This window comes from Adiantum capillus-veneris, chromosome 5 (assembly GCF_014529385.1).
Source record: "Adiantum capillus-veneris isolate H3 chromosome 5, ASM1452938v2, whole genome shotgun sequence".
Taxonomy (NCBI): Eukaryota; Viridiplantae; Streptophyta; class Polypodiopsida; order Polypodiales; family Pteridaceae; genus Adiantum; species Adiantum capillus-veneris.
The window spans coordinates 158,064,414-158,088,352 of NC_140935.1; the positions used below are offsets into that span (position 1 = coordinate 158,064,414).

Genomic DNA, 23,939 nt, shown 5'->3' on the forward strand with positions numbered 1-23,939 from the left:
CAAGCTTGCTCAGAGACTGTACCCTCCATGTTTTTTGAGCTACAAGGCGAGGGTCGATTACACAGTCTCAGTAGAGGCCCCACAGGTTGCAGAGTGTTGTTTTCAAAGGATCTGAGTTGTGGGCATCTGTGGGAGGACTTGTGTCATAAATCCTGACCCAACAGCTCTTGAGACCAGGCCACCGGAGGCTGTGGGCTTGAGAGAGCTATCTACTGGCACGAGTGCAATGGGATCCTAGAGAGTGGTTTTGGAGGGACCCTTTCTCCTCAGCCGACCATCCAGGGATCCCTTTCTTTTAGTACAGTGTTCGACTGGGACATCACATACTGGCATCACGGAGAGAGGCTCGTCCTGCTACAGCACCTCATTGGCAGAGGAGGGTCTCACAGCTGAGTTCTTGTCAGCTTTTTGGGCGAGGTTGTGAGACGCTAGATAGCTGCAGCGAGTCAAGTTGTTCCAGTGTGACTGGCTGCACATAGAGCTACAGCAGTGGGGAGCTGGCTTGTACATAGTGGCCTCTCGGCAGCGTGTGCAGCTTGTGACCATCCTTAGGAGAGTCAGCATCGCTGTCTTTGGGACTGCCCTATGGCACAATAGGTTTGACTTCAGGTCCTTCGGCTGATGCCAGCTCTCTCCAGAGCACGGCAGTACACTTGGGGGGTAGCTGCTTGGTCCACTCTCGTGGGCCCTACATTACAATTTGAGCATCCTCCACCAGTAGGATGGTAGTGATACAAGGAGGTCGACCTACACTTCAGCCTGCTACAAAGCTTATTCCACAGGAGTGGTGCAGTGAGAGAGAGGTGTTGGAAGCTTGTTTATGGCCCGACACTCTGGTGCATCTGGCGGGCCCGTTGCTTCCGCATCTATGAGCCTCGCCTTGTGCCACCAACGGAGACTATTCGAGATTTTTGGCTGGAGCTGATTTATACTCTCAAGGGACAGTTTGAGAGACTTCAGGGCAGCTCCGACCGCATGCAGGAGTGTAGAGAGGCATTCCTTCAACTCTGGCGCCCTGGGCCTTTCTTCACCTGGTCCAGGGTGTGCTAAGATGGCACTACCGTCCACCTGTGTGGCTTTACCCTCCTCCCATCTCCTGATTTAGCCCTCATTGTACATATACTGTTTTTTCATTGGGAGAGTCTCCCCTCATGATTGTTGTAGCCCTCTCTAGTAGAGGTGGTTGTAGCCCTCTGGGCAGCTTCATTAACTAATAGAAGGATCTTTTTCTCCAGGAAAAAAATAGATCCTGCCAAGGTTAAAGCAATCAAGACATGGCTAGACTTGAAGACTTTGCACGATGTTCGAATTGTCTTGGGATTATGCTCTAACTATAGAAGGTTTATCCGGAACTTTGTGGAGTTTGCTTCACCCCTACATGCTTTACAAAAGAAAGAAGTCACTTTCAAATGGACACAGAGAGATTTCAAATTTTAATCTCTGAAAGGAAAAGATGACTTCGAACCAGTAATCGTTTTACCAGATCTCAGGGAGTCATTTGTGGTCCAGTGTGATGCATGTGGCAATAGTATTGGGGCAGTGTTAATGCAAGATAGTCGGGTAGTAGCTTATGAAAACAGAATCTTGCAAGGGCCATAGAAGACTACAAATCAGTGAGAAAGAGCTAGTGGCTATGATTCATGGGCTTTCAAATTGGAAGCACTACGTGCTAGGTGCTAATTTTGTTGTTTAAACAAATCATTAGACCTTGTAATACTTCTTGACACGGTCAAAGTTTTTTGAAAAGCACATGCGATCGGCAAACAATCTCTCTATGTTCCACTTTCAGATTGTGCATGTGGCTGATGCATTATCAAGAACGCCACAAATTTCAGCTGTGTCAGTTCCTTATCATCATGAAGTTGATGACATGAAGTAACAATATGCTACTGATGAAGATTTTGCAAGGATCTTTGAACAGTTGCAAGATGGGCAACACCATGAGCACTATCCCCTATGGGATGGTTTTGATGATGCATGGCAGACTATGTGTCACTAGGCCATTGGGACATAAAGTTATGGCAGAAAGTCATGTCCCACCGTATGCAGGCTATTTTGGTTTAGATGCGACAGTGAAAGTGATCTAGACATTCTTTTATCTTTGAGGAGGGATGTGATGCCTTTGTGCGAGCATGCGTGATTTACCAAAAGGTTAAGTTTGACAAGCAAAAGGCTTGAGGGTGGTTACAACCACTACCTACTCTAGATAAGCCATTGGAAATTATTGCTATGGTTTTCATCTTTGATCTTCCAAGAATGCCGATAGGGAATGATGGTATATGGACCATTATTTGCAGGTTCAATGAGAAGACCCATTTTATCCGGTCAAGAAGAAGATAAAATCTGATGAGATGGCACGATTTTTCATGTACAATGTATTTAAGTATCGTGGTATGCCACAGTCTATTGCCAGTGATCCTGATCCTCGTATGACGAGCCTGTTTTGGAGAGGCTTGTTTGAAAACATGGGTACTACGCTCAAGTTTTCCTGTTCATTTTGTCCACAAATTGATAGACAGTCAGAAGAGGCTAATTCTACTAGCTTAGATCTACTAAAATGTTACGTGTCAGATAATAAGGGCAAGTGGGAATAGTATTTAACGATGCTTGAGTATGCATACGACAATACGGTTCATTTGTCAACAGGCAAGGCACCTTTTGAGATTGTTGAGGGTGGCAAAAAGTCCTCCCCATTTGCACACAAAGGATAAGATTTTTGAAGCAGATCGATATGTAGAGAACATGGATGAAATATATAAGAAAATCAAACTTGCCTTGGACTCGGGCAAAGCAGAAAAAGATTGCTGATCGTCACCATCGTGAGCTGTTGTTTTCACATGGGGATTGGGTTCTTTTGCGGTTTGAAAAGGCAAAGTTAAAGAAGATGAAGGGCAAGGAACGGTTGTTTCCAAAGCTCAATATGCGTTACTATGGGCCTTTTCAAAGTACTTGACAAGATCAGCGATGTTGCTTGTATGTTGAAATTGCCTTACACTTGGAAGATTCATAATGCGTTTTACGTGAGTCTAAGACCCCTTGTGTCACGTGCACAATTAACCCTACGTGTACGTGGACAAGCTACTTCATGGCAAGGGTTCAGTTCAGTTCAATCAGCCTAGATTAAGAAGTGTTCTAGCACTTTTGTGAGTCTGTTCGCAAACCGTGCATGTCCAGGCACTTATATTATATGCATATCCTCTGGTTGTACACCACATGATCATCAGATTTCAGTCGGAACCCATCAGGAGCATTTTTACAGTGCATAGACCTATTTTCCCTGTTTTGGACATTTTTCACTTATTATTTTTAAGTGACTTTTGTTGGAAACGGGGTAGGGCAAATTCAGTAAGCCAATATATAAGAAAACCCAGTGCTAGTGTATTTTGGCAGAAGAGGCAGTAGGAACTTTGGTTCAACAGACACCTTCTCAGCAGGACCCCCCATCAACAGACCTAGCGTTTTTTATTCAGCAGAGAGCTAGCGTTTTTGCATTGAAGACCAGCCCTGGCGTTTGCATTGCAGATCAGCCCCAGCACAACAGAAAGACAACAGACCAGCCCTAGCGTTAGCAGATTTCCTCAGCAAGATCAGAATTTAGCCCTAGCGTTTTTGCATCAGCATGACCTACTAGCATTTTGCACATTCACCGCGACGGAACCCCAAGAAGCACCAGCGTTTTCAGTTTTCAGCACTCAGTTTCCGCATAACAAGTCCCGAACCTCGCAGATCTCACCTTCCTACAGCAAATTCTTGCCGCACGGTCAGATCCAGCGCAGTTTGTAGGTTCAGCCCAGAAAACGCAGATTTTAGCATCTGCGTTTTCAGCACGTCGTCGTCGCATCGTCGTCATCGACCATCGACATCGTCACCGACATAGAGTCAACAAATAAAGATTTGCAGATTTCAGCATCTGCGTTTTCAGCGCATGGTTGTCGCGTTGTCATCACCGCCGTCGTCGCCGACATAGAGTCAGAATTCTACAGATACAAGATTTGCAGATTTCAACCGTTAGCGTTTACAGATTTCAACCCGTTTCGTCGTCGTCCTCATCCTCATCGTCGTCGACATCGTCGGCAATTCCATTGCATTGTAGAGATTTGTGCAATCAATAGTAGATTGCTCTCGCCATAGAGAGTGGGGCCTTCGGAGGAGGTTTGACAACATTCTGGTGTCGTATTCTTCTCTCTCTATCTCTCAGTCTCAGTACCTTCATTCACAATATTTACCACTTTGTTTGTGATCATTTTCACTCTCTCACTAAAGGAACGGAAGGCTCTCCCTTCCGTAAGTAAAAGGAACCTTGAGCACAGTTCGGAGCACTCATCTTGAGCAAAGTTCAACATTCACTTCCACTGCACCTTACATTGGTATCAGAGCTTTGGCAGTGTTTTGTATCACTCAAGGAAAGAACCACAAGAAATTTATTTGCTTGTTGCGGTCGCACGTAACCCAAGTCCTCCTAGGCGTGTTGGTTCCTAATCGTGTTTTGAAGAGTAACAGGAAACCCAAGAAAGAAGGGCTTGTCCACCCTCCCCTTGTTTCTCTTTTCACTCATTGAGAGCGGACCGTGCACTTAGCGGCCAGCCAATCGACGTGAGGTGGGAAAAAGCAACCTTGGTGTGAGCGCAAGGCCACCAAGGGGTGTGGGTGCGCCCGTGGGAAAGAGACGAACTCGGGTGAAGAGAAGATCCTTCTCTAACACAGATTGCAAGCTAAAGAAGAACCTCAAGACCCTCAAGAACCTCAAGACCCCAAGAACCTCAAGACCCTCAAGAACCCAAGACCCACAAGAACCCAAGTTCCTCGTGAACTTAAGAACCCAAGACTGCAGTGGATGGTTATCACCCGAAGCAGAATGGATACTTTGCATGGAGGTGGTGAGCATGGAAGTGGCGAAGAAGAGTTTTCCCCACCATGAGATTTTTCCAACCCTCCCCCTTCCCCATCTACGCCAAGGATTGCATTAACTTCTATGGAGGCTTTCGACAAGATGATGATGGACAGAAAGTTAGAACGAAGCAAGGAAGTTAGAACACAAAGCAAGAATAGCAGAAAGAATGGCAGCAATAGAGCGTAAATGCAAAAAAAAGAATGGCAGTCATAGAGCGTGAGCGCCAGCAAGCATGCTTAGCAGCCAAAGAAAGAATAGCAAAATTGGACCGCAAGCGCGAAGAGCGTGAAGCACAGAGAGCCCAACATATGCAAGAGTTGTTCCGATTATTTTCTAACGTGCAGGCACAGATTGCAAAGGATCAGGAAAAGGAGACTCTCTCAGTCTCTTCTTTTTCAAAGCATGACACACATGATTTGCATGATAATGATAAGCATGATGATTTGCATGATCAAGATGTGATTACTCACAAGCATGATGATTTGCAGGAAAAAGATGTGATTGTTTACAAGGACAACTAACCTCATTGCAGATTCGATCGATCACAAACAATCGATCTTGGCTCTCGAGTCGAGGTTCAAAGAACCCCCATAGAAAGTATTATGTGTTCGAATGATTAGTCAGCACGCATTGTTCGAGTGTTTCATTCGTGATGCTTTCCTGTATTTTAGTCACCGTCCTTATGTGATCTCTTTTCACAGGCATGACATATTGTACGATGAGCACGATTCACTCATGAATGAGCACAGATGTATGTGGATGATTCATGAAAAGATGAAATGTTTGCATTCAAGGAGTTCACATTCCATGTCTCTTCCTTGGCATGACACAGTATCCGAAAAAGCACAAGAAGGATTGAGCATCAAGCATCGGCATTTCCATTGTGATTTGCCACAGTTGATTGATTTAGATCAGAAAGTCAAGATTCGACTCCATTGTTTGCGTGTGTTTAATAAACGGTTTGGCACTCCGTCACTTTGTTCATCTGCATTACATTATAGTTTTTTCGAAGAAATAGTATTTTTCCAGTCACTTTACGTGGAATGGATATGTTCATGTTTTTGCGTTGGAAGTGGTTTCAGGAATTTTCATCCTCGGAGATTGTTGAAGAAGGTAGACGCATGACTATCGACGAAGTTGAAGCATTGAAGGAGCCACAAAAGACGTGTCGCTTTTGGCGCGGCCCAAAGAAGCAAGCATTGCAGACCTTTATGAAGTTTGGGTATCGCATGACCCACGCATCAGAGTGGGTCGGCGAAGAGTCCTTCCCAAGATTCCAGACGTTGTGGCGGTCTCTCTCGACGCCATACAGTTCGGTACTAGGACCTCACTTTGAAAAGGAGGGGATGTCACGTGCACATATAACCCTATGTGTACGTGGTTCAGTTCAGTTTAGTCAGCCTAGAGTAGGAAGTGTTCTGACACTTTTGTGAGTTTGCTCGCATACCGTGCATGTCCAAGCACTTAAATTAGATGCATATTCTCTGGTTGCACACAGCGTGATCATCAAATTTCAGTCAGAACCCATCAGGAGCATTTTTACAGTGCATAGACCTATTTTTCCTATTTTTGACATTTTTCACTTATTATTTTTAAGCGACTTTTGTTGGAAACTGGGTAGGGCAAATTTAGTAAGCCAATATATATAAGATTTTTGAAGCAGATCGATATGTAGAGAACATGGATGAAATGTATAAGAAAATCAAGCTTGCCTTGAACTCGGACAAAGCAGAAAAAGGTTGCTGATCGTCACCGTCGTGAGCTGTTGGTTTCACGTGGGGATTGGGTTCTTTTGCGGTTTGAAAAGGCAAAGTTAAAGAAGATGAAGGGCAAAGAACGGTTGTTTCCGAAGCCCAACATGTATTACTATGGGCCTTTTCAAGTACTTGACAAGATCAGCGTTGTTGCTTGTATGTTGAAATTGCCTGACACTTGGAAGATTCATAATGCGTTTCACGTGAGTCTTCTAAGACCCCTTGTGGGTGATTGTTACCATATACATGTGGTAGTGATGTGTGTGAACACACTAGGACCGCCAGGGCATTTTTTCCCTCTTTAGGAGGTTTTTTCCCCGTGCATTGTATATACGCCCATCACTCTAGGGCTATCTATCTTTCCATTCCACACTAAGTAACACACTCTCTATTGTGTGCCTTGAGCTTCCTTCGTCTTCTCCAAGCTGTGTGTGTTTCTCTGCAACCCTAATTCCAACAATTGGTATTAGAGCAGGTCACGTCCTCCCGGGCTTAGTCGCCAGTTGCTCCAGCACACGCCCGCTCACTTTCTCTGACTTCAGTGAGCTTTGGCGAGCGTTCGCAAGTCGACAAAAATTTCGGGACAGCTCGAAGAGCTTGGTCGGCTCAGAATTTTGATTTGGGCTCATTTCGACCTCCGTTTCCACTATAGGCAGTACTGCACAGGCTATTTCGTCATTTTGTGCAGAATTTCTGATAGTGCCGTTTTCTGCATAACAGGTGCCTTATAGTCTTCTACGGTTTGTGCTATATAGCACAGGTTGTTCCCGCTCCATTTCTCCTATTTTTGGGCAGTTTTCACATTAGGTGCAGCATTTACCATGGCTGACAACAACACAGATGTGTTCAAGATGTTTGCTGCTGAGGACAGGTTGGATGGGTACAACTACCCTATGTGGGCTTATATGATGCAACATGTTCTTGTGTCAAAGGGTGTCTGGAACATTATGCAGGGCATTGATGTACGTCCTGGTTCTGAGATGTAGGCGATGTTGAGGATGTTGCAGGTCTTGCTGCAAGGATTGCAGCTGTTAGCGTTGTTTTACCTACTGCAGAACAAGCTCGTTGGGACATTAAGGATGCGCAGGCTTATGCATTGATTGCGTTGTCTGTGAAGCGCACCATTGTTCCTCACATCCGTTCAGCAAAATCTGCAAAACAAGCTTGGGATATTTTAGCAGGTCTTTATACAAGCCACAATGAGGCTAAAATTGCTTTGCTGCGTAAAGAGCTGGAGTCGAAGATTATGCATGAGGAAGATGATATGGACACTTTCCTTGCTAGTGTCAAGGATATCAATGAGCAGCTTATTTCTGCAGGTGAAGTCATTTCAGACAGTTCCCTTGTGCAGATTGTTCTTGATGCCTTACCAGGTTCCTACCAGACTTTTGCTAGTACATAGAGACTGATGCCCAAGGAAATCCTGAAGTTGTCAAGTTTGATGCATTATGCACATTGCTGTTGCAAGAGTCACTTTCTAGAAAAAACAGGACTAGGCAGCGTGCAGTTGAACAGGCTTTTATTGCTTCTCAAAGAAAGGGTGGTAATAGTAATGCAGCCACTTCTTATGGTTCTGCTGCGAGTGGCAAAAATTCTGTTCCTAATGCTTCTGTTGGCAGTACTTCGTCTGGCACTTCTGGTGATAAGGGCAAAAAGAAGATGCGTTGCCATTATTGTAAAGCCAATGATCACTTGATCAAGTCGTGTCCTAAGTTAAAGGCCAAAGAGGCTAAGAAGAAAGAGGGTGGTTCCACTGCAAATGCTGGTTCCACTACAAATGCAGCCATTGTTGAATCTTCTGTGAAAGGAGACTGTGTTGCTGATGTTGATGCAAAATGGGCTTTTAGCGTAGAGTGCACTTACAATCCTGCTGTCCATGATGCATGCTTGTCAGTTGCTGCAGATTCACATGTGTGGTATTTCGACAGTGGTGCTACAAAGCACATTACCTCACATCGTGAATTGTTTACCTCTCTCGAGTCTATCCCTCATGGGAATTCAGTCACTTGTGCCAACAATGCCTCTTATCCAGTTCAGGGAGTTGGAAAGATTGTGCTCACTGCTGCTAATGGCAGTTCCTTCACACTTGTTGATGCACTTTATGTACCTAGGATCAAGAAGAATCTCTTGTCTGTATCCGCACTTGCTAGACTTGGACTTATAGTCAAATTTGTGGATGACAGATGTACAGTTCATGATCTCAGTTTTGATGATGAAATTGTTGCATCTGGGCTTTTGTGCCGTGGGCTGTATAAGCTCACTTTGTATGACAAGTGTGGACAATTTTGCAAATGCTATTGCAGATTCTAGGGCTATTTCAGATGCAAAACTTTGGCATGCACGTTTTGGTCATCTGAATTTTGTCAGTTAATTGCGTTGCAGAAATCTGATATGGTTGCTTCTTTGCCGCCTCTTGAAGTACCTGTCAAACATGTTTGTGAAGGCTGTATTTTGGGTAAGATGCAGTGTTCTAAATTTCCAAAGGATGGTTCAGTTCGGGCCACATGCAGGTTGTAGCTTGTGCATAGTGATGTTTGTGGGCCCATGCAAACTCCGTCCTTGGGCAATTACCTGTACTTCGTGACTTTCATTGATGATTACTCCAGGCATGCATGGGTATTTCCGCTTAAAGCGAAGTCCGAAGTTTTTATGTGCTTCAAACAAATTCTGGCTATGGCTGAAAATGTCTCGAAATGTACTATGGGCACCCTCCGTTCCGATCGAGGGGGGGAGTATGTCTCATGAATTTAATGCATTTCTGGCTAGTCGTGGGATAAAACACCAATGTACAGTGCCTTATACGCCTCAGCAAAATGGTGTTGCTGAGAGGAAAAACAGGTCACTGACGGAAATGGCACGATGTATGGTCAAAAGTCAAGCTTTACCGCATTCTTTTTGGCTTTAGGCCATCATGTGTGCCACTTATGTACTTAACAGGTGTCCTACGAAAGCTTTGCAGTCTATTACTCCATATGAAGCATGGCATGATAGAAAGCCTTCTATTGAGCACATGCGTGTTTTTGGTTGTTTGGCATATGCTTTGGTGCCACAAGTGCAGCGCAGAAAATTGGATGATAAGGCTGTCAAATGTATTTTTGTTGGTTATAGTGCTGAAAGCAAAGGTTATAGGTTCTATCATCCGCAAACAAAACGTATTCTGGTTTCTCGGGATGTAGTGTTTGTGGAAGATTCTGTTCAGCCCTTGCTGTCATGTACTAGAGACAGTAATGTAAGCTCACAGGACATTTATGATACTTTGTTGCCTCTTTTCAGTGGTGGAAATACGAATGTAAGTTCCAATGAGGCAAATGTACAGCCTATGGGGTTTCTGAAAATGTTTTAGATCAGCCTATTATTGATGCAGATGTACATGATGTACTTGATGAGGAAAGGGCTGAAAATGAGCAGGCTAGAGGTATGCCAAAATGGCTGGTGCACACTTTGGGTGACAGTAAATTGGATGCACCTTTGTCTAGTCGGTACTCGTTCAGGCTCTCGCCATGCATCTTATGCATCAGATTGTTATGCTTTGGCTGTGTCTAGTTTACATGATGTTGAGGAGCCTCTGATTTTTTATGAAGCACAGAATTCAGAAAATTGGATAGCTGCCATGTAATCAGAATATGATGCACTTATAGAAAATGACACATGGACTTTATGTGATTTGCCTCCTGGCAAAAAGGCCATTGGTACGAAGTGGGTTTACAAGTTGAAACGCAAGCCGGATGGTGAGATCAATCGCCATAAGGCTCGACTTGTTGCAAAAGGTTATGCACAGCAAAAAGGCATAGATTATGAAGAGACTTTTGCTCCCACTTGTCGTATGACTACTGTGCGTTTTCTATGTGCATTGGCAGCTCATTTTGGTTGGGATGTACATCAATCAGACATTGTTACTGCTTTCTTGAATGGTGACATATTTGAGGAAGTTTATGTAACGCAACCTCGCGGTTTTGTCATAAAAGGACAAGAGGACAAAGTGTGCAGATGTAAGAAGGCTTTGTATGGGTTGAAGCAATCTCCTCGTGCTTGGTATGAGAAAGCTGACACTCATTTGGTTAAACGAGGCTTTCGTAACAGTCCAACAGAAAGCACATTGTATGTAAAGCGTGCGGGTGATGTACTTCTCATTGTGGTTATTTATGTCGATGATTTGCTGATCACTGGACCAAATGAGAGAGATATTGGTGAATTTAAGGCTGATTTGAATGCTACTTTCAAGATGAAAGATTTGGGGCTGTTGCATCATTACTTGGGTATACAGTTTAAGCAGTGTGATGGTGGTCATGCTTCTTCCAACACAGGACAACCTTGCAAATCTTTTCACAAAGGCATTGTCTCATGAGAAGCTTGAAGCTTTCCGCAAAGCTTTGGGCTTACTCCCCTTTGTGGACTAATCCTGTCCTCAGGGCATGGCACTTCCCTTTACTCATGTGCCAGCTCTCGTTCACCGCATCACTCCAAGGGGGATTTGTTACCATATACATGTGGTAGTGATGTGTGTGAACACACTAGGACCGCCGGGGCATTTTTTCCCTCTTTAGGAGGTTTTTTCCCCCGTGCATTGTATATATGCCCATCACTCTAGGGCTATCTATGTTTCCATTGCACACTAAGTAACACACTCTCTATTGTGTGCCTTGAGCTTCCTTCGTCTTCTCCAAGCTGTGTGTGTTTCTCTGCAACCCTAATTCCAACAGTGATATGTCAGAAGAATTTCCAGATGAAGATCAACCAGAAGTTGAGGAACTTGATGAGATCTTTGTACTTGAGCAGATTTTGGCACACAAAGAAAGAAAAGTTAAGGCAAAAAAAAGTTGCAAGACATTATTTGGTGAAGTTCAAGAACTGGATGCAAAGTGGATGGAAGAGAATGAACTTTTAGAGTCACCCAATGTATTGCAGCTTTACCTTGAAGCCTTTGGGTTACAACCTACATATGCCTATGGATGAAGTGGATGGAAGAGAATGAACTTTTAGAGTCGCCCAATGTATTGCATCTTTACCTTGAATCCTTTGGGTTACAACCTACATATGCCTCAAAAGAGGGGTGCTTGAACATCATATGTACATACGGATTTAGTGCAATAGAAGTGTACATCGCTCTACAAGTGTTAAAGATACAATGCTCAATTCTATGATAGATGGAGATGACAAAAGTATGAAGGTTTCATTAAGTCATATCTATGTTCCATGACCTTTCTTGCGGATACATGTGAAGATAGAAGGGTGCTAAACGCACTAAATCATCTATGGCATGTATATGTGGCATGGAATCGAGAAGTTTTGCAATTTCAAGAGGAGGGGTGTGTCATGAGGATGTGACAACCACTAACCTTAGTTGTTGGTTTTTTCCCTTGAATTTAATTTGTTCTTTGAGACACTCTTTTTGAAGTCACAAATGGTCATACATTGTATGGGCAGTGTGAAACGGCCAAAGGCCAAGAGTTTCACCTGCAACAGTGAAGGCCAGGTTGCCACGAGTTGGTCAGGCCAAGTAGCACTGAAATCCGAGCGGTAAAAGGTTGGCTGGGCTCAATTCAAATTCATTTAGGCCCCACGTGACACTTTATAAGTTGGCGGGTACTAGGAAATTAACTCAAAACGAGCAAATGGGACTCTTGGCGGCTCTACATCAAATCTATCAGACACATCAGTTGAGAAGGGGCGCCCAAATTGATTTGTGGGCCGCCTTCTTGCTCATTAAGTGCCTACTGTGTATGTGTGAGTAGTGGGTGCAAGTTTCACAACTTTGATGGAAAGCATGCCTTCTCCTCTCCCTTGCTCTATGTAGCACGATGATTCTGCTCTCGTGCACCTCTCTCCCCTTTTGAATACAAAAACGTGATGCCGAGTTCAAGGGCTATTCATCTATATGTACAGTCGTGTGGGTTTTTGCGCGATTGCCCAGGCAATAGGCTCTTCCCAAGGTATTGGATTAGTTAGTGGCTAATCCCCCCGCAGGTACAGGTTGTTCCGGAGATATTTCACGCAAGAAATCTCGTCGATCAAGGGGCAAGTAGCCCTACAGGTGCGGCAGCTCGAAGGCTTGCTGCAAATGCGACCGGCACGCAAACGGAGCCTGAAACCGGAAATTACAGCTTGCTGTGTATTTTTGCAGGTTTATGGTTTTGACCCTTTTTGATCCCTAATAGCCCCAATAGCTTCGAGGAAGCTAGGGGATCGCCATACTGCCGACCTGGTGCATTTTCAAGTCCGAAAACAAAGAATTTAGTGTGCTGTAATTTCTTGCAAGGTTTAGAAAAGAGCTCTAATGCGTTGGGAAAGTCGCCTATGTCATGGGAATTTTGTATGTGAAGCATCCTACAACAGTTATGTTGCCAAGATTCGGCTAGAATAGGCCATTTTCAGCCCATTAAAAGTGGGACAGCACATAGGGGATTACAGATTTTTTTCCAAAGCTTTAATTGAATAAAGAAATGCCAAAAGGGGCGGGGCCAAGGTGGTGTCTCCGTCTACTTGGAAGTACTCAAGCTTCCAAGACGTGGTTTGTTTGAATTGTTAAACTCTTGTACAAGTTTTTTCGAGTATTTGCTTTGTGTCGTAAAGTTCAAGTAAAGATCGGATGAAAGCTAAAGTCTACAACCCTTTAGCGAGTCTACGGGCCGGTTTCAGCAGAATAGAGCCGCACTGACTCTTGTGTATTGAGTTCAAGCAATATAAAGAAATACCGAAAGGGGTGTCAAGATTTAGGGCAAGTGCTCCCTTGGAGTGAAACTCCATCACTCCCCGTCTCTCGTGTCATGCGCTCTCTCAGTTCAGTTGTTTTGAAGTGTTTAAAGTTTTCGCGTCTGTTCTTTTTCATTGGCAGGTGGTGTCCTCTTGTTGCAAATAGTCAGCAACTCTCCTATAACAATAAAAAGGGAGTCGGGCGTTGGAATAACAGAGGGAAGAGAGAGAAGGTTGGTGGTTGTTTTCAGAGAGAGGAGAGGGATTGCTGCCGCTTGGACTGTTTTTAGCAGATTTGGGGTCCGCCTTCTTGCCTTGCTTTATTTTAATGATCGGTTGGTTGCCCACTGATTAAGTGGGCAGCCAATCACCCTCTAAAAATGATGTGAACTTGTTGAAAAATTCAAACAAGGACTTGTGAGCTGAAAATTGATGCTACGCTGCGTGAGGAAAAGCATCTACTTTTCCGAAAAGCACTCAAAAATGTCTTGCTTTTTGAAAAGAGCTTCTTAGAACCCATCTTTATTTGTGTGCCTGCGTCTTTACGCATATTCCTTTATCTAGTTTGAATTTCCTCTAGTCCAATGGAATACTCCCTATACGATGCTCCCACCCATCATGTGACGCATTAGGAATACCCACTTCCCGGTCTCTTCCACTGAACTTAAGGAACAACACCTTTACGATGCTTAATGTCACCCATCATATGACACATCAAAGTTGTCCGTTCTTGATGGCTTTTATCAGTTCCAATAGATCTATAGTTCTTAGCTTTTACAGTTCAAGTGTACACATTTAAGTATCAAAATCTTAGTAAATAGAATTTACTCAGAAAAATAAGAAAATAGTCCATTTAGCAACATCCCTCTAGTTTATAAATAGTTGTCCTCAATTGTAGTGCTTATACAGTCAAAATTTCTGGATAAGATGCTAATTTATGCTCGGTCATCCACTGAGTGTCAGCAGAGTAGTTCTTGAACTTTACCAATCGGAACAGATGGTTGGGAAGGTTGCCGATTGGAAGCTCCCGTACTTTCTAGTGCTGAAGGAAGAGGTACCACCTGGGCATCACAGGGGTAACATGTAATTTTGAAACTGTTTTAAACTTTGCAACACTCGAAGATAATGTTGAGGATGCCGCGAAAAAATGTTGCAAAGCCCGTGTAGGAGAAACTGCAGGTACTCTACCTAATCCATAAACGCAATGTGGTCTTGGGTTCTTGATGGCTTAGGCCCCTTAAGACAAAGCGATGAAGACGGGAGCGCGCTCAATGTGCGATGGACTAAGGGTGGGAGTCACTAGTAAGTCAAGGGCAGGCAGGGACACGAAGATTCGTTGAAGAGAAATTTCTGTAAACTTTGGAAGCGCTATCTTGCTTTGTTTGCTCTTTGATAGGACCGGTATGCTTTTAGAAAAGCACACGACTAGAGCTTTGATACCATTGTAATGAGAAGGCTCCACATGCCAACAAAAAAGAAGAGATTGAACACCTTTAAGCACTTCAAATAACAACTAAACTGAAAGAGATGCACGACACACTAGATGGGGAGTGGCGGAGTTCCACCTCGAGAGAGCACTGGCCCCAAACCTTGGCACCCTTTTCGGTATTTCTTTATATTGCTTCAACAAGGTACAATCCTTGCCACTCTGCTCTGCTTCTCCTATTGGGTAGAATGCAAGAGTAAGAGCCTAGGCCACATATTTAAAGGCCCTTGACCTCTCAAAAGTACTTACATGAAAAGCTTCAAGTTCTAAAAGCATAGCGCGTTTCACGGAAATCCTTACGGTTGCCACATCATCAGCGTAAAACGCAAAATTCCGTGCACCTGCCACGTCAGCTGCCTACAGCGCAATTCGCGGGTCCATATTGTCCTGCCACTCATTAGTTGCTACGCAAGTCTTCTGTGTGTGTGATTGTGTCCTACTTTATTTTATTAGTCTCTGGGTCACCTAGGCCCCATTGAACGGGGTCCCATAAGTTGGTAAGAACTTCTTTAAAAATTGTCCCACTTGGCAAGGCTTTGTAAGTTGGTAAAAACTTTTTGTTCTGCCTTTTCTTCTTCTATTGCTTCTTCTTAGGGTTTAGGCCTCCTCGGCCGGGATCTGTAGGTCGTCGGCAGTTTGTGACATGTACACCCCTGGTGGCACCCATTTTTCACACTATTTGACTTGGGGATCCTACTACAGACAGGTTCTATCTGCAGCATTTGGTGGTGATCGGTCCTCCGGATCAGTGCCTTAGGTGCCATTCATTTGGGCACATGGTTCATGACTGCCCTAACCAGCTTCCTTATTGACTTGAGCCCCAGCACCCTCCACCTCAAGGAACCACAAACAGTTGGCAGTAGCCTCCTACAGCACCAAGTGTCTCTGGATGTTTCTCAAGTTTCAATTACTCCGCCGGACCAGCCTTTACACGACATACCTTCTACTTCCTGACATCCACCCTTGGCAGCTCAAGTTATCAAGCTTTTGCTCCACACTTGCCATGGAGACAAACTTTCTACCTTTACCATCCTCACCAACGCCGCCTCCTCTGCCGCCTTCTCCCACCGACGCTCCAGCACCACCACTATCTGACACCCATCCCCGCTCACCCCCAATACACATGTTGCCCCTACATCTTGGCCTCCTCTATTGTGAACCCCGCCACCTCCCCATGTTCCTCGTTCTCTCATGGCTAATGCTCCAACATCTTGGCAGCCCAGGCACAGTCCCATGCTGTCCTTCTCTCAACCTTTTTCTGGCACAAAGACTTGGACAAAGGCCTAAGTGATGGAGTTTGTTCTTCACCATACTTTGTAGGCTATCCAAAGTTGGGTAGGTTGCATTCTACCATGCATTACCACTGCCAGGCTTGCATAGAGTAGGGAGGCCATTCAGTGACTACACCGATAGTTATTGTTTGCCGATAGTGCTGTCTGTGGAGCATACAACACAGATTCCTCACGCCATGCAAGTTTGGCCAAAATTAGAAGTTTTTAGCACATTGCAATGCTCTACTGACTACTACGGTGCTTGCTCTTTTGTTACAGGACCCTCCTTTGCCCTCTATGGCATGATGAGGATGTTCTTCCTTAAGCTCTTGTTCCATGGCCTTAGCCAAGGATCAAGAGGGCTCGGCATGTTAGTCGTGTAGCAACGGCTACGGTTGATGTATACCTTTGAGGTTTCAGGTTCTCCTATTCTTGTCACATGGATTTACATATTGTTACTTGGAATGTCAATGGATAGCATTACATTAGCATCAATGGCCCGAGACATTAATTTCTTCGCAGAGACTTGCATGCTCATGTAGATCGAAATGTGGATATACTTCTTGTGCAGGAACACAAGCTATGTATGGACAGTTACAGTAGATGTGGGAGGTTACCTGGGGCATCTCATACATTCTGGAAGACAGCGTTCAGTCAGTGTATGCATTTTTGTGGGATCACGTTGGCGAGATTGTGTGTGTGACCATGGTACATGGGTACATGGCAGAACGATGTGGGTTTCTCTTCAAATTGATGATTCTTTGATAGGAGTGATGTGTATCTATGCACCTACTTCAGGTCAAGATAGAGGTACCTTTTGGCAGCAGATTGTGGATGTATTGCCTGCCATAGAGATGCTTGGGATAGATTCCTGTTCTCTTGTAGGATGCTCTCTTGTCCAGGACGATTCAGGATATCTGGTCATTCACTAATTCTGAGATCTGGTGACTCATCTGGATACATGCATTACAACATCATCTCAGACTTGCAGCAGGGACGTGGCGATGAGGAGGGATTTACAGGATCGTTTGGGATGCATACGCAAACAGCTGGAAAAGTGTCCAAGAGATGGGTTTTTGGGTGAGCGCAAGATTGACACGAAAGAGATGCTTAGCCACAACTAGTCAAAAAAATCTCCTATCGTGCTTCAGTATCACATGGATATCCAAAGCAGGCAGGATGAATAAGGATTTCTTTGCACATTTCAGGGAGAGTCCCAGGGGGACTTCTATTAGGACCTTGTGATTTTGCAAGCAGGTTAATTTTTAGCACTTCTTTACTATAGATCAGGTGAATGATGATGTTATAACTGCCAGAGAGGTGGTGTGGTCTCATGTTCAGCCAGTGGGTTATGGAGGCTATGCGTTAGAGCTTACTGGTCCCTTTCACTTTACAGGAGATGCATGATGCAGTGGCTGGTCTAGATGGTGCCTCTTGTCCTAGAGAGAACGGATTAATCGCACAACATTTTTTCTTGCATTTTTGGGATGTCCTCAGTCTAGTTATGCTCTGTGGCTTGCAGAATATTTCTGTTACAGTAGAGATGCCTTCCACTCCTCTGGCTTCGAGGCTCATTTCTCTTATTTCGAAAGGCGAAGATCCATCATCCCTCCGACACAAATTCCATCACTCATGTCTTCCGTGTAAAGATATTAGCCCGCATGATTAGTATGGGCTTAAAACCGATGGTCTATGCGTGATGTGCCCTGTCTGGTACTGTTTGGACTTGTAAAGAGATCTCTCTGTCGCTGAATCTCGAGTATAAACCTCCCTAGCACGCGCTTGCCTGTTGACTCTTCAGGGCTGTGGAGGGAACGCTGCTCCATGAATAGGGTGGTGTATCTCTCTTTGATGGCAATGTAGGGCCTGCAACTGCATACATAGTGCTCCTACCCTCTGTTGTTCACCATCCACCTCCTTTCTCCGTAGTCTGCATATCCTCTTGTCTCTTGGGATCCGATGAGTCTCTATCTCAAGGTGATGTGACAAAACCCTGAGCTGGCCAGCTTTGCAAGCGGATGGTGTTGAGCCAATTGCTCAAGATTTTGCAAAGTCAAGACTTCCTGTTTTAACTGTTTGTCTTGGGTGATATCCACATCTCTTATATATATAGCTGCCGGAGGTCCTGTGTCAATACTCTACTCCTCTCGTCATGTAAGAGTGTGTGTGGTGATCTTTGTCATACTGGAATGGTGGGGGGTCATCCATCTTTAGTCCCTGCTGTGAGAACCACTTATGTGCCCTAGGCATACCAAGATCCTCTATCCCCTACCTCCACCAATTTTGAGATGAAATGAAATGTTAAATGTCTTCAAAAGGCCAAAACCTATGAGACCAACACGATAAAACCTCGGTGGATCTAATACAATGCTTGGGTACAAAATAAAATGAAGTAAAATAAAAGCTAACAGATAACATAAACACCAATATCCAAGGATGCCCGGTATCAGGTGTTGTCCAAGGATGTACTGCATCGGTCGCTGAAGAGCATCATCAATATCGGCCTCTGTAAATTGTCGTATTGGACATCTCCCATGTCGTGCTAGAATAGTCCTGATCCTCTGATGGAACCTCCGTCAATGTCGTGGTGGCCCTCATAGAAGTGGTTGTCTAGCTCTCCCAAGCTCAATGGCTGTCAGTCAATATACCTGTGGCATAGGTGGACTTTGAAGTCCGCTGTGAATCTTGCTCATCTGACTGCCAAGTCTCTGCTCTAAAGAAGTTAGTAATCTCCCTCTGTGAATGTCTTCCACTCTCTAATCTCCTCAAGAGAGAGAGCATTGATGACAGTAGCTGGGGAAAATATTGTTAACACTGCGGAGGAATGGTGTTGTAGCGGGGTTGGGAGAAGGGGGTTGAAACGGCAGCGTTACAGGGAATGAACGCTAAGGGTAGAAGCACGATTGGAGGACGACAGCTGATGACGTGTCAGCAGAACCTAAGCAGTGGCAGCCCTCATAAGGTTTTGGGTTAGGGTTCGGTCATGCAGGTTGCTAGCTCTCTCATATGCTAATTTGTGCTTGTGTACATCTCATAAAAAATCTGAGTCTGTGTTTTTCTTTGGATGGCATGCAGGTCTGGTAGTGAATCTTGGTGATATTACCTTTGAGCCACCTAGGCATGGCAAAACAGTTTGGGAAATAGGAATCCCTGATCGAACAGCAGCTGAGTTTTTTGTACCTGAAACAAATCGAAAATACGTTAACAGATTATTTGTTAATCACCCAGAGAGGTAGGCTTGCCAAGTGCTAGTACTTACTTTCACCAACTTTGAAAAATGAGTTCTCCTTTTCTCTTCACCATGTATGCCCATCACACAACTGAGGATTCTCATATAATGTTTGTTCTTGGGGTGTTTTACACATTGAGGTGGCTTACTCTGATTTATTCTTGTGAATTAGGTACCGCCAATATGGGCTTTGGGAACGATACACTGAGATGTATCCCACTACGGACTTGATATACACTGTAGGATCAAGTGATTGGAGGCAGGACTGGTTCTTTGCCCATGTCTGCAGGTAAGTTTCAATTGTGTTTCTGATAGGTAGGTTGTGTTACTGTCTTGTATTTTTTTAGTAAAGCAGTTTGTAATTGTGCGGAGTCCAATGCCCAAAACATCATCCTTCCAGATTTTCCTCTTGGGATACCTCAATGAGTTTTAGGATGAATGCACTCTCTCAGTTGTCTTGCAGAAGGAAGAAATCCACTGATTTTGTGTCTATGTCGGCATGCTTCTGCTGCTCAAAATGAGCTGTTCATGTGGGTTCATTGAGACCAGAGGGTAGGCAGTATGTACTCTGCAGTTCTATGGTAAATTGCCTTGTTTTGTATGGGGGCGTAGCATTAACAGTACAGAAATCATTTACATGCATTTACAGCTATGTACAAAAAATGTTTGGAGGTGGGAATAAAATTAGTGCTCAGTAGAGATAGAAATCTGAAAACTTTCAGTGCTTGAGTTATGAAAAAGATCTATGAAAATCTGTTTAGTACCCTTCTTTGATCACTTTTAGTGAAAACTGTCAATAGGCTACAATTCTCCTCGCGGCATTCACTCTATATACAATTATTATATCGCGTGCGTCCATGGGGTGTTAATAAAGCCCTTATCCAAGAATTTTACCTATTCAATCTGTAAAAAAATAAATTTGAAGTTCCTGCAATGATACCCCTATGTAAACAAAAATGTGACAAATTTTAGAATTAAAAATATCCTTCTCTTGAATGCACGTGATAGCATAATTGTAGGTAACCTCCCCAGAGCAATTCTCCTAGTATGGTGGGAGTTCATATATGAAAGATTATATGGTTTTTAAGTACAGAGAGAACTGGTCACATGCTCTCACAAGACAATTCTACAAACGAGGGTACATAGAGTGCAGAATTGGTAAAGCTTAACTGACTAATTATAAAATCTCATTGGCATTGTGTTTCTTGATATTGCGGAAGGCTCTAAAACAGAGCCTAGAGGATCTTGTGTTTGTCAATCTTCTGTTAATTGCTTTTCGTAGAGGGGTGTTTCTTTCACAAGATACCATTATGCTGTAGATAGTCGATGTTCTAGAACCAAGCATTGACAAAACATGAAATATTTGAGGTTTTCCTTAAGTTTTTCAATGTCTTATAATGCTGTAGAATCCAAGAAGATGGAACATTGCAACCAGCAACTTGGCAGGTCAAGTTTCATTTGAATGAAGTGAATCATGCTGGTGTATACAAGCTTCGCCTTGCATTAGCTGCATCCAGTAACGCGGCAATCCAGGTAAACCAACGGTTTAGTATTTGGGCCTTTCAACCCATTAAATTGCTGTATGTATTGTGTCTGTAGTGGAGAGGTTTGGTAAATTCCTTGATGTTGTGAGTTGTGAAATGCCAGGGAGTGCCTATGCTGAGGATAATGAAAAAACTTATAGCATGAACAAGTAAAGACTTCTCTACAAACGTATAGCAATGAAACTTTTTGCTTGCCTTTGTGGGTTTAACAGGTTCGATTCAATGATCCTAGCATTTACAAGCCGCACTTTGACACTATGCAAACGGGTAAAGACAATGCAATAGCAAGGCATGGAATTCATGGTCTGTACCATTTGTTTAATGTGGATGTATCTCCACAAGTACTTCACGAAGGTGAGAATATTCTTTATCTGACTCAACGGAAGGCAAGCGGCATATTTACCGGAGTTATGTATGACTATATACGCCTTGAAGCACCACCTTAGTTCGGCTGCAACAACACCTGTGGACAGAATACATAATTGTATTAGATTTCCTTTGACCCTCGAAGGAAGGGTTGGTTGATGACAGCTAAAAGAGAAGCTTTTTCTTCCTTAGAAGCGTTTGTTTGTTTGTTTTTTTCTTTTTTTGGCAATAAAAGTGGGGCTTTTTGACCCATTTTTAAAGTTTCATTTCTTCTTAAGCTTGCTTGGGGGTGTGAATTTTTTCATCTTTGGCGTTTTAAGCTTGAAAAATTTGAACAAGCAGCTCCCTCATGTTGTGGCCAAGAATCACTAATTCAACAAGCAAATAATATAAAATGATTCTCTCTCTCTCTCTCTCTCTCTCTCTCTCTCTCTCTCTCTCACACACACACACACACAATGGTAGATATTGGAGAATATAGGGATACCAGAGGAGATATCACAGTTGTACATTCATTTCTTTGACTCACCAGAGGGTATGCAGCGACAATTGGATGCATTACACAGTTTTGCAGAGGATAGTGGATTGTTTGTAAACCTTGGTAAAACCAACATTATGGTGTTTTAACACCACACCACAGTGGATCAAGAGATCAGCACCGGCTTTCACATATGGTCAGGAGATTGTAGAGTATATAGATGTATACACTTACCTTGGGGTTGGCTTCACTGGGCCAAGGTTTTCTTTGGGGAGAGCAGCAGAGACTAAACTGACTAGAGATTTTGTGGATTTGGGAGGCTTGGAGAGGATGTGTTCACAGGTTCAGTTCCAGGAACTTGTGAACAAAGTTATGGCTCTTTGATACTTTAGTAGCCTCAACTATGTTGTATGGGGTGCAAATATAGGGACCTTCGGTAGGCGAGGATGGGTGGAGACATATGGTATCTATGATCTCTCGAGTGATCAGAGCCAAGGCCTCCGTACCTCACACTATCATTCGAGCAAAGCTAGCTGTCTCTCCTATGGAGATTGAGGCGCTTACTAGATCAATCTCCTTTGTGCACAGCTTGTGGGATACTTTTAGAGATAAATATGCTAGATTGGCCCTTGAGTCTTCAAAACGGTTAGCTCTTGATAGGGGTTTGGCACAAATATGGCTTTCTATAGATAGCATCTTCTCCACCTCATAGGAGATGGGTTTGTGATTCGACCAAGCTACATGGACACACATATGTCTCATGGTTTGTGGTGTGCCATTGGTCAGATACGCACATCCTCACTTCAGAGATTGTATATTTAGAGGGATACCAGCAGATAGCAGGATATGCCAGTTAGAGCCAGAGACGGTTACATTACATATGTCATTGCATAGTGTATTCTGAGATGCGGGGCCGTTTCCACTGCTTATTTAGAGAGGGTTTCGGTCCTTTCTCTAGGGTCATGAGTTAAGATGATGAGAGATGTCTTGGGCTATATCTACTTGAGTTACATAGATATAGAGACACTTTACTCAGAGAGAGAGAGAGAGAGAGAGAGAGAGAGAGAGAGAGAGAGAGAGAGAGAGATTACAGATTTCTTTTCACTAGATATGGGACAGCTAGAGGAGCAGCCATCACTGCAGAGCTCGGCCCACACTCATTCGACCACTATCAGCACTCTCATCGACATGGAGCTATGGAGATCCAAACGGCCACGATCAAGGAGAGGAAGACTACAGCAGTGTGTATATCAATACCTATTGTTTGAAGTTTCAATTACATCTTCATAAGCTTGGATGTGCAAGTTCTTTCCACAGGAAGAATCGAAGTGCCTCCCACGTATCTCCCTTCTCAATGCCTCCATGTGTCGACCTAAAATTGTGAAATAAACATTAGAAAAACTACATGCGTTGTTGTAAAAAGCTAAGTTGATGTTGCCCATGTAAGTACAACACCTCCTCCATCAATTCATCCACAGGAGTGAAAGCATACGCACGATCAAGGAAGCATACAACTAGGTTGTGACAATTGGTGCAACTCTCTCTCTCTCTCTCTCTCTCTCTCACACACACACACACACACACACACATATATTCATATATATATATATATATATATATATATATATAATTTATTTATTTACACAACAGGAGGAGTTGTGGTACAGTCCACCATCTATGTACTTGATTTGCACAAATGTCAAGTAGGGTGCCAAATCAAAGCAGCTCTTTCTTAGAGATGGTGCACCCGCTTTAGAAACAAAGTGAATTCTTACAAATTTTTTCTCAAAGAATGGCACGTGCACACACATACATGTGGTCCAACATGGATACATAGCATGTAATTCTAGTGCTCATTTTTAGCCTTGACCTTAGCAACAAGTCCCCTTTGCCTCTTATGGCTTGGGTGACTGTGTGTGTGTGTGTGTGTGTGTGTGTGTGTGTGTGTGTGTGCGCGCGCGCGCGCGCGTGCTCTCATCTCCCTAGAGATAGAGCTCGCCCCCTCCTTTGTAGGAGATGCATTGACCTTGGAGCACCTCAAGCACCTCAGTTAGCAAGGAGCTTAGTCGGCAGCTTAGTCATCAAGCACCTCAAGCACAGCCCTAGCTTGCCTAAGATCTATGCACATCCCTAGTTTTCCTTAGGTCTAAGCACAGCCCTAGCTTGCCTAAGGTTTAAGCTCAATCCTAGCTTTGCCTAAGGTCTAAGGACTTTTAACACTAACCTTTGG

At 43.8% G+C, this 23,939-nt stretch overlaps 1 protein-coding gene across 6 annotated transcripts in view; it reads left to right on the plus strand.

Moving 5' to 3' along the window:
- Positions 1-23,237, plus strand: part of LOC147458389 (putative rhamnogalacturonate lyase B) — a 169,849-nt gene extending 146,612 nt beyond the window's left edge. For 4 of the 6 annotated variants that reach the window (XM_086513037.1, XM_086513038.1, XM_086513039.1 and 1 more), the window contains exons 13-17: positions 19,168-19,324; positions 19,494-19,610; positions 20,728-20,854; positions 21,078-21,219; positions 22,818-23,237. In XM_086513037.1, coding sequence (XP_086369163.1) covers positions 19,168-19,324; positions 19,494-19,610; positions 20,728-20,854; positions 21,078-21,219; positions 22,818-22,999 — 725 coding nt within the window. In that variant the 3' untranslated portion in view covers positions 23,000-23,237. Of the gene's footprint in view, positions 1-19,167; positions 19,325-19,493; positions 19,611-20,727; positions 20,855-21,077; positions 21,419-22,817 lie in introns of those variants that run through there. The other 2 variants (XM_086513041.1, XM_086513042.1) reach the window with 1 other exon arrangement.
- The last annotated feature ends 702 nt before the right edge of the window (positions 23,238-23,939 follow it).